Source organism: Orbicella faveolata, unplaced genomic scaffold (assembly GCF_042242905.1).
Source record: "Orbicella faveolata isolate gen_17 unplaced genomic scaffold, um_ofav_v1 contig_46, whole genome shotgun sequence".
In the NCBI taxonomy this organism is placed as follows: domain Eukaryota; kingdom Metazoa; phylum Cnidaria; class Anthozoa; order Scleractinia; family Merulinidae; genus Orbicella; species Orbicella faveolata.
The window spans coordinates 6,375,990-6,392,963 of record NW_028301576.1 but is presented as its reverse complement, the minus strand read 5'-3'; the positions used below and the strand labels follow the sequence as shown (position 1 = coordinate 6,392,963).

Here is a 16,974-nt window from a genome sequence, read left to right as displayed (position 1 = left end):
AATCTGATTGGCTGTTTTGTTTTAGTGTTTCATTCTTATTGGCTTAAAAAAAGATACCATCTATAGAAAAAATACTACGATTCGCGAATAAATTGCACTGCTGATAACCAATCAGATTGCGAAATCACAAGTGATTTCAAAATGAATGTAGTAAAAGAAGAAATAATGCACTGCATATTGGTGTAATAAAATAAATGACAGACAAACTTTGAAAGTGGCATCAAATAACATGAACATGACAAGAAATAACTTCCCGTTTGCAAGGAAAGGAAACGATGTAACCATCGATATAGTTTCCACTAGATAGTTAAAATGCGAGATCCCAGAGCCGTATCCAGAAAAAAAAATATGACTGCATGAGGCAATGTCCATGAAGAAATTATGAGTGAGGCAATATCCATGGTTAAATTCTCTTTCCAGGTATTTGGAATGTTTATGATGACTATAAACAACAAAAACGAAAGAAACTGACTGAGGCCTAGATCTACCCAACTAGTTAAGGAACAGATACAAATTAAAGGATTTAATGCATGGAATCACATTAGTCATATCAGAAAGAGCAAAAGAGCTATTGGTCAGTATTTACCTTCTTTGACAACCCAGGTGTTTTACTGTTTTATATGTGGTACCTGGCTATGGTAATTTATGTTTGTCGCTTTAAGGTTATAACGTAAAAAAGGGTTTTGTTTTTCTTTCCTAAGATATGGTTGCTCAAGAGCGGACAAGCCGCACTTGAAGTAAACTTTCGCCGGAACATTTCGCCCGCCCGAAAATATCGCATCGTCCCGGCTAGCAGCCCCTGGGTCTTCGAGGATGGTTTCTATCGAATTTAAGTACGAACGGCTTTTAGAGCGCCCCTTCTAATAGGGTGTTTAATAAACATAAACTCAATCTACCCCTAACCCTAACGAAACAGCTTGAATAAATCTTAGCCCTGTATGAAATTGGCTTCCAAAACCGTGATGAGGTCTATTCAGATGTAGCGGACAGAACTGGTTAAAGGCATTCATGTCTGGTATTTACTTTCGGCAAGTGCTCCATGATAATGCTCTAAAGTTCCGAAAATAGCCACATTCGGAAAGTAGTAGATCCAACAAGCTGAAACAAATCTGATATTTGTGTTAGATGGCCCTTATTAGGTCTTATCACAAAGTTTATATTACTGAAGAGGGACAAATGATTTTCGACAAAATTTGTCCCTTCTTCTCTCTATCTATTTGAAAGCAAGTTATTTAAAAATGAATCGTCCGACAAGTGGTAGCTGTTAAGCTGCCCAAAAATGGCGACAAACGGAAGTTTAATTTCCAACCTCCGAAAGTACGCGATAAGAAGTAGTTGCTAAAATCGGAAAGTAGGTAAAAGGGTGAAGTCTGCATACGAGCCAAGTGGCCCATCTGGCCGGGACTTATCCCGTTTTTTGTAGCATGAAGCGACTAGGAGTATTTCTACTCCCCCTGGATGGGATGCTAGTCCATCGCAGAGTTACCCCTAGTATTAAGCTCGCCGGTACCCATTTATGCACCTGGGTGAAGAACGACACTGTCAGAGTAAAATGTTTTGCCCAAGAACACGAGGCAATATCCCCGGCCAGAGCTCGAACCCTGACTGCTCGATCCGGAGACAAAGCACACTAACCATGAGGCCACCGCACCTCCGACAAAATCGGAAAATAACGAGGGTTATTACTCAATTTTTGTCTGTGCTTAGTTTCATGCAAAATATGGACCATTTGGTTTTAAACGTTAAAAGGCGTCGCAAGAGGAAGAATGGGAGGTTGATTGTATTTTCAGAGGACTTACCATTGTATCCTGGATGTCTCTCTTGTCTTCCTCCTCGGATCACACCAGAAGCCATATGTTACCACAAGCACTAAGGAGGCTGTAACGGAACTAAACATAAGACTAAACCAGGACAACTTATCGTTGAACTCTTAACTTGATCTACCAAGTAACGTTGTGCAGACTTGGTAGAATTCAGCAAAACGCCTCGCGCACGGTTCGCGTGATCAAAGACTGAGGCAGCCTTGTAAACCGGATCAGAACCAATCAAGGTGGTCGATTGCTGGCCAATGTGGGGACAACAATATGTTAACGTTGAAAGTGAAACAATTTTACCATTCCAGTCTGGGAGCTGGTTGGCTGTTCACTTCTAAATCCTCATCGTCAAGAATCATGCCATCGGCGCAAATCTGAAATAAAAGCTCTCTCCGCAAGATTCGGTTAGTTGTTAACATAAATTGAATACATCGGCTGGCTAACATGAAGTTCTTGATCACATTTTCTGACAGTGCTCCAAATGGGTTTGCCATTCTTATTTTGTGACAACCCATGAAGTTATCACTAGAAAAATTGCACACCTTGGATTTTCATAGGAAAATCTGGGTTGTACATTTGAAATTATACAACTAAGATTTTTGTAGTAAAAAATCAGAGTTGTACAGTCATTTTGAAAACAAACAAGAATCCAAGTTGTTACTTTGAAATTATACAACTTGGATTTTTGCAATATAGAAATCTGAGGGCAGGCTAGAAACCGTTACTATGTCTGTTGTTTATTTGGTTAGAGAAATTTTATTTTTATCAAGGGAAAGTCAGAGAAAAGCATTGCTCTGGACAGAATTGATGATAAATACATTTATCAGAATTATTTTTAATATGTTTATGTTTTTTGCTTTTACACAATTTTACAGTCCCAGTGTTGTCACCGAATAGTCCGAGCACGCCTTCCGTGCCTATCATGGTAAACACCTGACACGTTTAGTTTTCAGGGCTTGGCTCTATAAAATGCCAACACAACTGAGAATAAGACACGTGCATTTAAAACGCGGCGATGAATTTCAAGCTCCCGAAGACACATGTTCAGTCTTTCCTTGAGGTTTTAAGTGATATCACAAAGGACTTCAAGAGTCAACTTCTTGAAAACTATTCAACGAATTTCATTTGAAATACCTATACTTTTTTAGAAGAAAATAACTGGCGACTGAGTGCGTGCTTTATTCGATATTTTTTTATTGATATCATTGTATGCTCTATTGTTTGACGTACAGAAATCTCAATAAAATATTCTGATGCAGCAAACACTTTTCTAGTGGGTGGAATGAATTTTAATCGTGTATGTAAGGAGGTCTCAAAGGACATCCCGTTCATTTTAGTGTCAGAAAGCGTCGTGTGTTGTGAAGGTGAACCAGTATCTTCGTCGATGTGCTCCCCTTCGCAGATAAGTATACGCTTTCGTTTTTTCATTTCATGATCTTGTTCGCTTTTCGCCTCGTTTCGCTACGCTTGCCTTTTTCCGCAGTTTAGTGGTTTAGTATAACCAGCTCGTTGAGCAATTTTTTACGTCCACACAGTGAAGAAATTGTTGAAAACTGGGAGGGTGTGAAACTTTCGGAATAAAGAATTACCAAGTTCGTTTAGACAAGCACATCGGAATAGCAGGTTTGAAAGTTTCTTACTGAATACCACATTTCAGAAATACTAGCTCTCTTGTTCGTCGTATTTGTAACTGTTTAATGTTGTCCTTGGCGGGTCTGAACTGCAGGTCACATTCCACAGGTCAGAGTACAGAGTCACTGCACTACAGATAAATAAACAGCACCAAGATTCAGTCTCCTAGCCCTAATTAGCCCTAGCACTCTGCGAAAATGTTGTTTTAGATCGAGGGGAAACTTTTGGCATAGTTATTCATCAGTAGAGTAAGGATTTCTACTCTTGAACTGTGGAATGTGACCTGTGTTTTAGACCCGGCTTGTTATCCATTGCTCCGATGCTCTGAGTTGCTAAGGGTATGAAGATCTGACTGACTTAATATCAACAGTTTTAAAGTTACGTCAATAATATTCCCTGAGAATTTAAATTCTTTTCTCATGCAGGAACAGTTTGTTTCCATACAATCGCTGTACTTACTGCTCGTGAATGTTTTAATTGGAGTTTAATTTAGTCGCTTTTACTTTGAAAGCGACTTTGTTGAGATGTTATACAGCCATCCTTGTCCTTCGCCTCACGATTGATTTCTGATACATTTTCGGGTAAGTAATATCAAAATATTTGGTTAGAATTTCAGAAATGAAGGCAGATTTGAGTTATAATTGCATTGTGGCTTTTGTTCATTCATCCTCATGTTTTCATAACTGTTCACATTGTCGTGAAATCAGAAATTACTTGACGAATGGAACCAATTTCGAGCAAACTTGCGTTGAATTCTGGCGAGAAAATAATCCTAAGAGAACATTAAGAAATTTGTTAATGCAGGCGATATTGTCCGATGTTATATGGCCGGTTTCTAACTACCAAACTGATTGACCGACTGATAAGACCTCAAACTCAAAGGTGATATATTTTTGACAGTTTCCTCTCTGCTTCTGGAATTAGACGAACAGAGGGGAACCCAAAGGAAATGTAACCATTATGAGCTAGACTACGAGTAGTCCCTCTTTCGGTTAGTCCGTCGTGTGTGACGCGAAAGAAAACCGTGAGAAAAAAAATAGCCGCGCGAAATCTTGGAGGCGAGGAGCCCCGAGGATTTCGCGCGGCCATTTTTTTCTCGCGAATTTCTTTCGCTTCACGCACGACGGACTAAGCGAAAGAGGGACTACTCGTAGTCTATTATGACCAGCCGTGTTCAGCTTTGAAGCTCCGTTCTCTCCTTATCAGTCTCTTCTTGTTACGATCAACTCCAATTTCCGGTAAATTCTAGATTTTACTTTATCTTTATTTTACAAGTATGATCTGACCTTGTTGCAAAGTCTGATTTAAAAATTCTGACTAAGATAGCTATCATGATAAATTGATTGCTATGGTTCAGTTTGACCCTTGCTACAATTTTATGACTTTTTTGTTCTAGTGTATGGTAATTTAACCTTTTTGGATTGCAGGTTGTAGTTCTTGGTCTCTAGCGCAACCTGGTAGTTGACTACAGGAAATGACTGATTTCAGATAAGTACATCGTAGTTTTGTCATTTGTTCGTCGTTTTCCTGGTAAACGATTTAATTCAGAGCAAGATTGATCGAAATACAACATACCACCAGAATCCCAGACCTGGCACGTTTGTACTCAGTAAATTTTCTAAGCGAAAAAAAGCCAGTCACCACTATAAAATGCATTTCTCTAGTCTCTTGATTTCAGGCTAGCGAATACAATGTAATATGCCTGAAAATAGCAACATTGTACAACTACAAGACTGTTCTATTGAATAAAAGGAGATTTACTTCATTTATTGACATTTGCTCCCTTTTTTCCAAGGTTGAACACAGAGTGCACGTCCATTGAAAGAAAATGCAGCCATCTTGGATTGCAGTGTTTACCCTTCGCTTCGATGCAAGCAGACGACATCTGAAAGATTTTATAGTCAGATAAGCTCGTTGTCATTTTCTTAACTCTTCTGTCTTATACCATTTGCAGTATCAGTCCAAGAAAGAAAATAATTGATTTTCTTTTATCATGTTGAGTACATCCTGAAGGAAATAACCAAATGAACTGTCTTCAGGCATGTAACAAAAAAAAAAATGTATACTGCTTTGTGCGTTCAAACGCAGCCTGAATAGTATTTATGCTTTAAATGTCTCTGTGAAACGCTAGCTCTGCATTGTTTTGACCAAATTCCTAAGCCTAACGCAATTTTTAAAAGTCAGTGTATCAAAGCTTCCTCTTTTCTTTTTCATGGAGGTTTTAAAAAAGATATGCTGAGAGAAAACAAGTCCATTTTGTACGACAGTGCGTGGCTCTAATGTTCTTTGGCACAAAGTAAGTATTGCAAACATCTTGGTTCAGATAGACCAGATATTATCTTTGCAGTTTTCTATTCATTAACTGAGAAATGTTGTTTAAATGTACGACCAAAGCTCAGCAGTAACGTTCATAAAATATTTATTGCCGGTGTTAGAAATTTATCTGCAACTTGCCTCACTTGGTTTCTGGAAAATTTATGACACGAAGGACTGAAAATTTGCCAATGTAAGAAAAGCAACTTCGTTAGCTCTTGGACTCAGTGGTTTCAATTAGTAGTTCACTGCTTGCTAATGGCTGGAAACGCTTGTTCTCTACAATAAGTCCAGCACCTCAAATTTTCCGTTTTTTTCGGTTTCAGTCCAAAGTTAATAAAATCTCCTTCCATGTCAATACATTTCAAAGTATCTTGCAGAGAAAATCTTTGACTATTTTAATGTCCTCGGCAGAACCAGGAAGTTTGTTTCAGATTTGCCAGCCAACAAAAATTTAGTGTTTTCTTAAATAATTTTACCATACAGTATTGATACCTGCTTTAAGAAGTCACTGCAGAATTGTCTGTTATTAAATTTATAAACACGTCTCGAATTTGCTGATGAAAAAAATAGTTTGTTTTATGTTTTATCTCCCTTTTTGCCAGGTGAACTCGGATATTGAAGAGAAAGTGTGGCCATTTTGGATTGCAGTGTGTAATTCTCGAACGCTGGTGCACTATGACATATTGGAAAAATCTTAATTCAGATAAGTTCACCCTTTCCTTATTTTACTTGAATTTGTCGTCGACCACTTTAATAACTGTGTCATTCCAAGTATCCTGTAGAGAAATCTAATCGGAAGTAGTGAAAGATGAAATTTTGATCCTGTGGTGAGCGTGGGACAAAGAATTGAACATCTCAGTTCGTGACGGGATTCGAACCCATAAACTCTTAGATACCGGTTGGGCAACGAGGAATTGTTCTGATGTCCGAACGAATTCTTAAAAGTAACACGATTGCGAGAGATTTGTTCATCAATTTCAACAAAGTAATGCTTTAGAAAAGCACTGTAAATGTGTATTTAGGGGCAAATATTCGAAATTAACACAACTGGAGATCCGATAATCGTTGAAAAGTAATTTAACTTGTTGTCTTTTGCTCGTCTTATCACCAGGTTGAATGCAAACATCGTTTCAATGGAAAGTGTAGCCATGCTGGATCAAAGTGTGTAAGCTTTCGAAGCCTGGTTCAAGCTGACAGCCATTGAAAACACCTTTTTTCAGGTAAGTCGTTTTCTTCTCTGTTTACCATTGAACGGTTTCAGTCCAAAGGGTGACCATATAAATGCCTTCCTGACCCTTGTTATAAGTATCTCAGTTGGAGAGAAAATATTGCAATCAGGATATATTGTAACTAGTGAGAAGAATTTTACTTGAAGATTGGAGACTTGTCCAGTGACATAATGGAATCAAAGTTAACAGAATAAAACAACATGCTGGTGTTAATAATTAGAACTTTCGTAAGAACATTGTGAAAACAGTAAGTGTTAAGTGATACAATCAATATTAACCAGCTATTTTGCTGATGTTTCCTTTCTTTCTAGGTTAAATGCAATTTCAAAGAAATATGTAGTCATTTTGGATTGCAGTGTACTGGCTCTTGGACCCTGGCCTGTAAATATCTTACTTCAGATAAGTCGTTTTCTTGTTTCTCTAGTCGTTTATCATTAACGGATTCAGTCCAAGAGTGATCAAAATATAACCTCATCGTACCTCGTTGCGTTGTCAAGTATGTTACAAAGGCAATGTTACCAAATTCATAAACTAAGAACAAAAGAAATGTATGACAATCAATTGGGAAAATTAATATTTTGAGTACGAGACTGAAGTGAAAGGTTGAACATCGCAATTTATTATTTTAAAGGACAACTTGAAACGGACCAATATTCTCCGCAATGTAAAATTGAAGTGCTTTTTCCTGACATTTTGAATTCAAATTTAACAGAATAAAAACGTGGTGGTGGTACTAGTAATTGTTGCAAATTTATTTTGATATAAACATTGTGAAAAACAAAGATTCTAAAGTGGCATTTCAGCTTACTCTCGGCTTGGCTTTGCGAACGAAGACTGTTTAAGGAAGTGATCCTCTTATGTTGCAGACAGAGAACCATGTACGACAATTTACGAGAACAATTCCAGTTTAATAGTACAAGGATAATTTGCAGTGCGAACAATGCTTTCCTTATACGAGGCCGCAAATGAACTTTAAAGGTGATTCATTTAGAGAGCGAATTGCTCAAAATCAAATTTGTTTTAAAATAGTATTGCCAGGCATTCAAGAACAAACAGCAACTTAATTTATAACGACTAATAGAGCTCATGACTTTATCGGCATGACAATTCTAATTGCGCTTTGGCAAACACGATCATTTTTTGGTCATCAATGTTCGAAGCTTGACCAAAATCTATATAAACATGCCCTACTTTTTCGTCTGTGTAACTGATATAAGTACAGTGTTAAACATGGAGGTGAATGAAAAAATATCATCGCCTAGGGCAAATTAGTGTCTTGCTACACCATTTAATATGGAAAATTAACGTTTAGAACAGATAAAACAGAATTAATTTTTCAGGTGGCTAAAAATATTTACGAGCGTTGTTTGGTTTCGATACGTACTTGCATGTGTCCGGGCACAAGTGGGCTCAAGCCTTGAGAGAAATGTCATGTTTTCGATGTAGCGATGTTTCACCGACATAGATTTCAAAGTGTAGTTTGAGTATTTTCTTTTTCTCAAGAAAACAACAGTTTGTTGCATGTGAATAAAGTTTTTGTGTCAGTATTCAAGCAATGTGACGCTAGTCTCGCAGGGTAGCTGAAATGATAAATTGAAGTAATGGTCGATACATTTTGAAACAAACAGCAAAAAGAAAAAAATGGACCCAGAGAAAAATAGATAAATAAAACAAGTACACAGGTCAAAAGGTGTCAAAACTACTGTTTACACATATGAAATGTAGTAATGAAATGGAAATAGATAAAATAGAATCGAAAACTGTAGAAAGCTTTGAATTTACATAGTATGTTAATTGCTACACGCGCAGTCTCCCGCTTCCTTGGAATGTCGTTTTCCGTAATAAATAAACAATCTTTAATCTAAGCAGGAGCCATAACCGGGGACAGAGACCGTAAGTCTCGGGATCTGCGCGCACCTAATGATATGGAGCACGTTTGCTATTTTTAGAACAAATTGCGCCACATTGACGACATACATCCGCGCGGATCCACGCACATGTCGTGGGTTCTCGCGTGGATGTTGTCTAAAGAATAAAGTTTATGTAAGAAATCTCTCTACTCTGGTATCGAGGTAATTTGTGAATTTCTCAAACAGTGCTTAATCATAACCAAAACCTGTTTTTGATAGTTTCTTATTATTTCTGGTCGTTTGGCAAGTTTGCAAAAATTTTTGGAAGGAAAGTCCGACACGTACAAGTAGCTCCAGGGCGTGCACTTTAAAGTCCGAGTCGGTGTTGTAGCTAATGGGCAACAAATCTTGACAAAGATTTCTTTCGTTATCTTTTGTGCTGAGATTCTGCAACAATTTTCACCAACGCCAAAAGGCTACTATCGTGTGTGTTTCTTCAAGGTAGTGAAATTTTACACAGCTGCGAAAATAAAATAGACAAGGAGTTTTGATAACTCAGCCAACAGAATCGAAATCGTTATTCGAGTTGATTAAAGAAAGCGTCATCGTAATTTTGCTGATTATTCCTGCTGTGTTCATATATTTTCAGCTAAGCAGTTTAATATGTTCTCAAACATTTATCAACCTTGAACATATTTAAAAACTAGAGATATTATTGCGGAAGTCCAATTTGTCATGTTTACTGACTGTACAAAACACGCATCGGCGGGCGCTCTTATTCATCGACAACAGACAATTTGTTGAATTTTTACACAAAGCCTCGCCGTATCTACAGACGTAAACTTATTGGGCCTTGATGAAATATCAAGTGTTGCTTACAATTCAGGCGAAATGCAAACTTGCAATTTTTTACTACTTTTCGGTTGTGATAGACTCTGGCGAAATCCCCGCAAGCGTGTGGCAAGAGGAGGGAAACTTTGAAGTCCTAAAACGCTGCAATATCCAAATTTTTCCAACTAGTTTTTTTGCTGTGTTACGGAAAAGCTGTTAATCTTCAGCGTATCTGAAATTTAGAGTGGAGTAAAGTGGAACTCTTGTAAAAGAAGCAGCGGTACGCAACTTGGTCTGAGTGATATAAAACGGGACATACCTAAATTCGACATTGTCTTACTTCAGTCGAATTGGAGCAGCTTACGACGAAAATAATTAAACAAAATTCCAACAGACATAAACGTATTGAGTTGTGGGCCAAAAGCATAAAACATATCGGTAATTTCGGATGCCGTTTTCCCCGCGCTACAACCGCAAAAATCCTCGCAGCATGTATACGCGCTTTCCTTACACGATGGCGCAATTTGTTCTAAAAATAGAAAAATTGTCCCATATCATAGGGACAGCCCCAATACTAGAAATGGCGCGTGCTTACGGTCTCCGTCGTCCCCGATTATGACTCCTGATCTAAACTCATTTTAGCAACTCAGTGTATAATTTTCACATCGATTCGACATAGGGAAGATTAGTTCAAAGTTATTGCATTGAAAAACGTTATTATCATAAGTTAGAAACTAGTCTCAGTGCAGGAACCGTGATTTCACAAGAAGTATTTACAATCAGTATTGCTGAGGAAAGTTTTCAAGACATAATTATCATTAAGGTTTAATTTTTGCTTTGGAACTTTTGAACAAACCTTTTGAATATTAATCATATTCGTCTATCCTTTTCATCTTTTATATGGAGTTCTTAAAATGAAACAAATTTTAGAACATGCAAAGGGTGAAGGTTAACTGAGTGTCTCTTTCCATGTTCATCAAATTATAAATGCTGTATAGTAATAAAAGATATATGCAGTATGTGGTGATTAATCATCTAGGAATGTTAATTTTCGTGCAATAACTTGTCAGGTAAAAATGATATCGTGCTTTTGAAAAAGACCTCCATCTTGGATTTCAAAATTTTGCAAATATGTCAAAAAGTTTGAAAATACTAAAAAATATGGTGATTCAATTTTTTTTTTTAAATAAGACTTTGTAAAAACCAAAACAATCTCTAAAACATAAACTTGAGCTTAGAAAGGTACACCAAAATTCATAAAACACCTTTGAGTGTGCTTGTTTGCCACAGGAACGTCAAGAAAAGCAGTGAACTAATTGACACAACAAAACGTTCCCTGATTGTTTAAACAAGGAGTTACCAAGTTTAGTTATTTATATTGACCTGCGTCAGTTTCCATTGTTTTCACTTTATCAAGATACTGGAAAGAGCATTGACCTAAATACTGTTTCGAGACGCATTGGCAATAATTAAAGTGAGATAAGAAAGTACTTAAACACAATACATTTGAACATGGTTAATAAAGGGAAATGGTTATGAATCATGGCAAATTTCTTTGTTGTATGTTTTTGTTGGCTGTTTGGGGCGGGGGAGGGGGGGGGGGGGGAGGTTGACCGTGCACAAAATCTGGAAGAATCCAAAAAGTGGTTATGTTTGCTCATACAACTAACCAATAGAAACATTGCGATTACGTAATTCATGCACAGTCTAGGAGCATAAAACAAAAAGATGTACAGGGTCAAAGACCTTCCAACATAACTCTTAGCCTGTTTGTTTGCTTTTTTGATGTTTGGTGGGATCCTTAACTATTCCCTCTATTAACGATGATTTGAACAAATGCATCTGTCTTAAGGATATGCTTGAAATTGTATCGATGACCTATAAGAAACTGGAACCGAGAATCAAACACGTAACCGTGAGGAAATTTAGTCGTGGACATGTTAACAGGTCGTTAATAATTTGCAGCAGGAAATCATTTCACATCATTGCTGATAAAGGCTGTATTTTCACCCCGCATTTGTAAGTCTATTTCTTAGCTGGTCGGTAATAGCAGATCGAGTTTTGATGTTGTTTCCGAAGCAATATTTGTTTTTCAACTCCTTGGCAGGCGAGTGTACTATGGTTTCTGATAGTTGAATAAGCGACGCTTTGGTAAGCAGTGAAAACACAAGGTCAATTTGCAAGGACCGACGTAACCTAATAAAAAAAGAAGTACCGGATCCTGTCCCTGTAAAGGATGTAATTGGACTTGGTGATGTCGGACTACTGACAAAGACGCTAGGCTGATAAAAAGGTTTCAGAACGACATAATCAATTCATATATTTCGAAAAGCTTAACAAAAACGTCCAGTGCGTTGAAAAGATTGCAGAGGCTTTGTTTTTGATTTTTCGGTTTTACGTTCTTTGATCAATAATATCAATACTTTGGAAGCATGAATCAGTGGTACTCAATTAAAAGTTAAAGGGACACAGTCAGCTGGAGCACATGCGCATTAGATACCATTTGATTTGATAGTTAATTTGCATATCACAGAGACACGATCCATACTGTTTTTTAACCAAATATGATACACTTTTTCAAAGTGACAAAACTAGTGTCCAGGTCAGCGCGGTCCCAAAGCCGACTGTGTCCCTTTAAGGATACCAAAAACATAAAAAACCATCTTTGACAAGAGGTGCTGTTTTCTGTAAGCGATAATCCAACCAAGTATTAACACAGCGGAGAAGGGCTTAAGTTTTGTATCACTCGACTTCAGTTTGCAGAGAAATATTGGGCCACGGCTCATCCAAGGATGCGAATAAGACAAGTGAAAATGAATATGTCAGTTTCTTTCTTAAGATTTGTTAAGTGCAGTTCAGAAAACCTGAAAAAAGACATTAAATGCAAGTCATTTCTTCCCTTCTGGTTCAGATCGAGGCAGAGCGTGTTGTTGATCATAAGTAAGGAAACAAGGTCGTGTCAACATGCCAGCAGAAGTAAATAGTTGCTGCAAAGTTAAAGTTTTAACTTTGAAAATGAAATTTACAATTTTAACTTTAACATTTCTAGGTCCAGAAATGTTTTCTAACAAAAGAATTCACAAAGTCAATCATTCTTCATAATGATTTCATGAAAACGTTTTATTGTGATCACTCTTGATCATTATGTAAGAATTAATAACCAACAGTTATTGTGCTTGACAACGGTACAGTAATCTGTTTATCATTAGTACAAGTCTACCGGATTATACTAATGCAATACTGCATTCTGATTGGCGAGGGTATATCTTGTACGATCATCCATTACTATTCAGTGGTTGAAGATTGTCTGCAAAACAGGGACATTTTTTCTCGTCTCACCGAAGTTTCGGAAGAGGATTTAGAAATATTGAACGGATAATCAAATTCTCCAGAAGGCTCAGTGAAACAAGGCCATTTGCCGTCACAGCACTCGCAATTTTAGAAAAAAAAAACTGATAATCGTTCGGACAAAGCTGAAAGATGGACTCAAAAGACAGTTCCTTCTGCGCTCGATAACACTATGGTGACGTTTTAAAGTGTAGAGATTTAATTGGCAATCATTTAGTAAGAGTTCTATACTTAAACGACTAGTTCATTTTGCTTAGTACTTGTTTATTTTTTTCTGAAGCCAAAAGCTAGCGTTACCTTGTGAACATTTCATTATGTATGTAAGTACCGTAAGTTTTATTTGGAAAGAAAATATAGAACAAGTAGGAGAGTATCGCAGCAGCACCCTCACTCCGACAGTTCATCGCATAATAATACATGTTGATTCTGCGTGACACATTCTGATGAACTGTTAATATTTGATTCGATCAACAGGTAGCCTGAGGAATAGTAAAGAAAGTGAACAATGATACACCACAGCGAACAACTGGCTAAAAGACAAATGCAGAAACACTTTCAAATAAATTCTCTTTGAGCTTGGAAATAAACTTTAAGAAAAGCACCTGTACTCCGTTTATCGTAAATCTGTTGATCCTCAGAGTAAGTTACGATGGAATAGTTGAATAACAAATGAAGCTGACGTGAATATATATAATATTAAGTCTGTATGAGGGAAGAATAAAAAGATAGAGATTTTCGCAAATAACGAAAGTAAACTTAGCTGATGTAAGGAAGGTGCAAAAAGCAAATTAAAGACTAGACTCCAATAAGCTCTTACACCTTCCTGTGATAAAATATTATTTAGAAAATAACTGTAGAAAAAAATATGCCGCAGAACCAGAAAGGTGAGTGCGGTTAAACATGTGTCGTTGTCCTTTACTTTGCGTTTAAATTCAGTTTTATCCAATGAACATTACTCATTCCCAAAGCAGAGGGCAATGCCAGAAAAAAATCGTCAGATAAAAACAAATCGTGAGATACCCCTACACAAGCCATTGTGCACAGTAGTTTATTTTCGGCCAAAAATCCCCCACCATCTTACAGGGAAAGATTGTTCGAAGAGTCCTAATTCCTGTCCCCCAAAACCCCCGCTCCCCTGATTGAAACAATCGCGAAGGAGGATTAAACCTCGTCCATAATCCTTTACTTTCCTAGAGAGAATATTCGGAGAGGAAGTTTAACTCTCATCCATAATCCTCCACTCGTCCTTTAAAGTTCAAAAAGGGGTGGTAGTATGAGGTAGACTTCCTCCCAAAGTACTTTTCTCTGAGAGGGTTAGAGGTTAAGAAGTAGCGGTAAGACTAAACTACACTGTGTCGACACTATGGGCATAAATAAGCAGTCTAGTCTTTCAGCCATTTCCGAAACCTTGACCATCTTAAAGAAAATTACTTTGGGAGGAAGTTTTACTGAAAATGTAACCACTTTTGACTTTTAAAGAAAAGATTAAGAGATTATGGTTAAGACATAACCTTCCCTCCAAATCTCCTTCCTAGGAAAGTAGAGGATTATAGAAAAAATTTCTTCCTCACGCACGATTGTTTCATTCAGTGGAGTGGAGGTTTGAGGAACAGAAATTATGCTCTTCAAACAGTATTCCCCGGTAAGATAGTGGGGAATTTTGGCCAAAAGATAAACCAATGTGCCCAAAATATCGTGTAGGGGTATCTCTCACTGACGATTTTCTAAAGGCATTGCGCTCCGCTTTGGGAAGAGAAAGTGTATCTCGGATTCAACTAAATTTAAATGCAAAGTAATTCTCCTTCCAAGCAAGGTAAAGGATAATCACTGTTATTAATAAAAGCATTTCCACCTTGTTTTTTACGATTTCTAGAGTCATCACCTAAATTGAATATATGAATAAATTAACGATGAGAAGAGTCATCTTGCTCCCTGCTACCTCCTCTGGGGAGGAGCAAGGAGGGAAAAAGAGTCATCTTGCTCCCTGCTACCTCCTCTGGGGAGGAGCAAGGAGGGAAAAAGAGTCATCTTGCTCCCTGCTACCTCCTCTGGGGAGGAGCAAGGAGGGAAAAAGAGTCATCTTGCTCCCTGCTACCTCCTCTGGGGAGGAGCAAGGAGGGAAAAAGAGTCATCTTGCTCCCTGCTACCTCCTCTGGGGAGGAGCAAGGAGGGAAAAAGAGTCATCTTGCTCCCTGCTACCTCCTCTGGGGAGGAGCAAGGAGGGAAAAAGAGTCATCTTGCTCCCTGCTACCTCCTCTGGGGAGGAGCAAGGAGGGAAAAAGAGTCATCTTGCTCCCTGCTACCTCCTCTGGGGAGGAGCAAGGAGGGAAAAAGAGTCATCTTGCTCCCTGCTACCTCCTCTGGGGAGGAGCAAGGAGGGAAAAAGAGTCATCTTGCTCCCTGCTACCTCCTCTGGGGAGGAGCAAGGAGGGAAAAAGAGTCATCTTGCTCCCTGCTACCTCCTCTGGGGAGGAGCAAGGAGGGAAAAAGAGTCATCTTGCTCCCTGCTACCTCCTCTGGGGAGGAGCAAGGAGGGAAAAAGAGTCATCTTGCTCCCTGCTACCTCCTCTGGGGAGGAGCAAGGAGGGAAAAAGAGTCATCTTGCTCCCTGCTACCTCCTCTGGGGAGGAGCAAGGAGGGAAAAAGAGTCATCTTGCTCCCTGCTACCTCCTCTGGGGAGGAGCAAGGAGGGAAAAAGAGTCATCTTGCTCCCTGCTACCTCCTCTGGGGAGGAGCAAGGAGGGAAAAAGAGTCATCTTGCTCCCTGCTACCTCCTCTGGGGAGGAGCAAGGAGGGAAAAAGAGTCATCTTGCTCCCTGCTACCTCCTCTGGGGAGGAGCAAGGAGGGAAAAAGAGTCATCTTGCTCCCTGCTACCTCCTCTGGGGAGGAGCAAGGAGGGAAAAAGAGTCATCTTGCTCCCTGCTACCTCCTCTGGGGAGGAGCAAGGAGGGAAAAAGAGTCATCTTGCTCCCTGCTACCTCCTCTGGGGAGGAGCAAGGAGGGAAAAAGAGTCATCTTGCTCCCTGCTACCTCCTCTGGGGAGGAGCAAGGAGGGAAAAAGAGTCATCTTGCTCCCTGCTACCTCCTCTGGGGAGGAGCAAGGAGGGAAAAAGAGTCATCTTGCTCCCTGCTACCTCCTCTGGGGAGGAGCAAGGAGGGAAAAAGAGTCATCTTGCTCCCTGCTACCTCCTCTGGGGAGGAGCAAGGAGGGAAAAAGAGTCATCTTGCTCCCTGCTACCTCCTCTGGGGAGGAGCAAGGAGGGAAAAAGAGTCATCTTGCTCCCTGCTACCTCCTCCGAACATGTTGTGTGCGTTTGGCCAACCTGTTGCGACGTGTTTGGTGTTTTTGTCAAGTATGAGCCATCAGTTCGTAATATATCTGAAGAGGTCTCAAGAGGGTGGCCAAGCGCGCGCAACATGTTGCGCAGAACAATGTTGTGATTTGTTGGATTGACCTGCTGAGATCATTTGGGGGGGTGGGGGTGGGGGGTTAAGATCTTTATTTATTAACACACTTTGTTGAAGTTTTTAAGTAATGGACAAGGACACAAGATTTGGCCGCAAACTTAGTTTGCGGCTTGTTTATATATCCTTTTTTCGTTATTTAATGATCTAATGTTGTAGAAGGTTTTAAGAGCTCTTTTTTGTGTCCTTTAATTGGCCCTTACACCTTCTTAACATAAGGAAAGGCTTTGCGAAATTTCACTTAAGTACTGTACTTTGATTCACATTGTTTTAAAGAAGAAAATGCTGATGAAAGCTACCTTGCAAGTCTTGTTTATTGCTTAAATAGTTTTCAAAAATTTAGTAACGTTTTTCCAAAAAGTCACATAACTCTTTTCGAAGACTTGCTCACCTCCTTTTTTAACATTTTATTTTAAGGTGGTTGAATTTAATATTGATCAGTGCTGCAGCCCATTTTCTTAACGGTTCCGTCTAATCTCTGTGATCCT

At 38.8% G+C, this 16,974-nt stretch overlaps 1 protein-coding gene and 1 long non-coding RNA gene across 2 annotated transcripts; both read left to right on the top strand.

The window, feature by feature from the left end:
- The first annotated feature begins 6,199 nt into the window (after positions 1–6,199).
- Positions 6,200–13,621, top strand: LOC149098143 (uncharacterized). Its single transcript, XR_016204000.1, has 3 exons — positions 6,200–6,982; positions 7,303–7,372; positions 13,495–13,621. It is a non-coding gene; the product is annotated as an uncharacterized LOC149098143 (long non-coding RNA).
- A 1,309-nt stretch (positions 13,622–14,930) lies between these two features.
- Positions 14,931–16,462, top strand: LOC149098142 (uncharacterized). Its single transcript, XM_089276645.1, has 2 exons — positions 14,931–16,079; positions 16,319–16,462. The coding sequence occupies exons 1-2, from the start codon at positions 14,931–14,933 to the stop codon at positions 16,460–16,462; spliced, it is 1,293 nt and encodes a 430-aa protein (XP_089132771.1).
- Positions 16,463–16,974: the final 512 nt, after the last annotated feature.

Excerpts from the sequence above, each read along its gene's own strand:
- LOC149098142 (XM_089276645.1), top strand. The coding sequence starts at position 14,931 with ATGAGAAGAGTCATCTTGCTCCCTGCTACCTCCTCTGGGGAGGAGCAA. Across the intron at positions 16,080-16,318 it reads GGGAGGAGCAAGGAGGGAAA|GAACATGTTGTGTGCGTTTG; the intron begins AAGAGTCATCTT and ends GCTACCTCCTCC.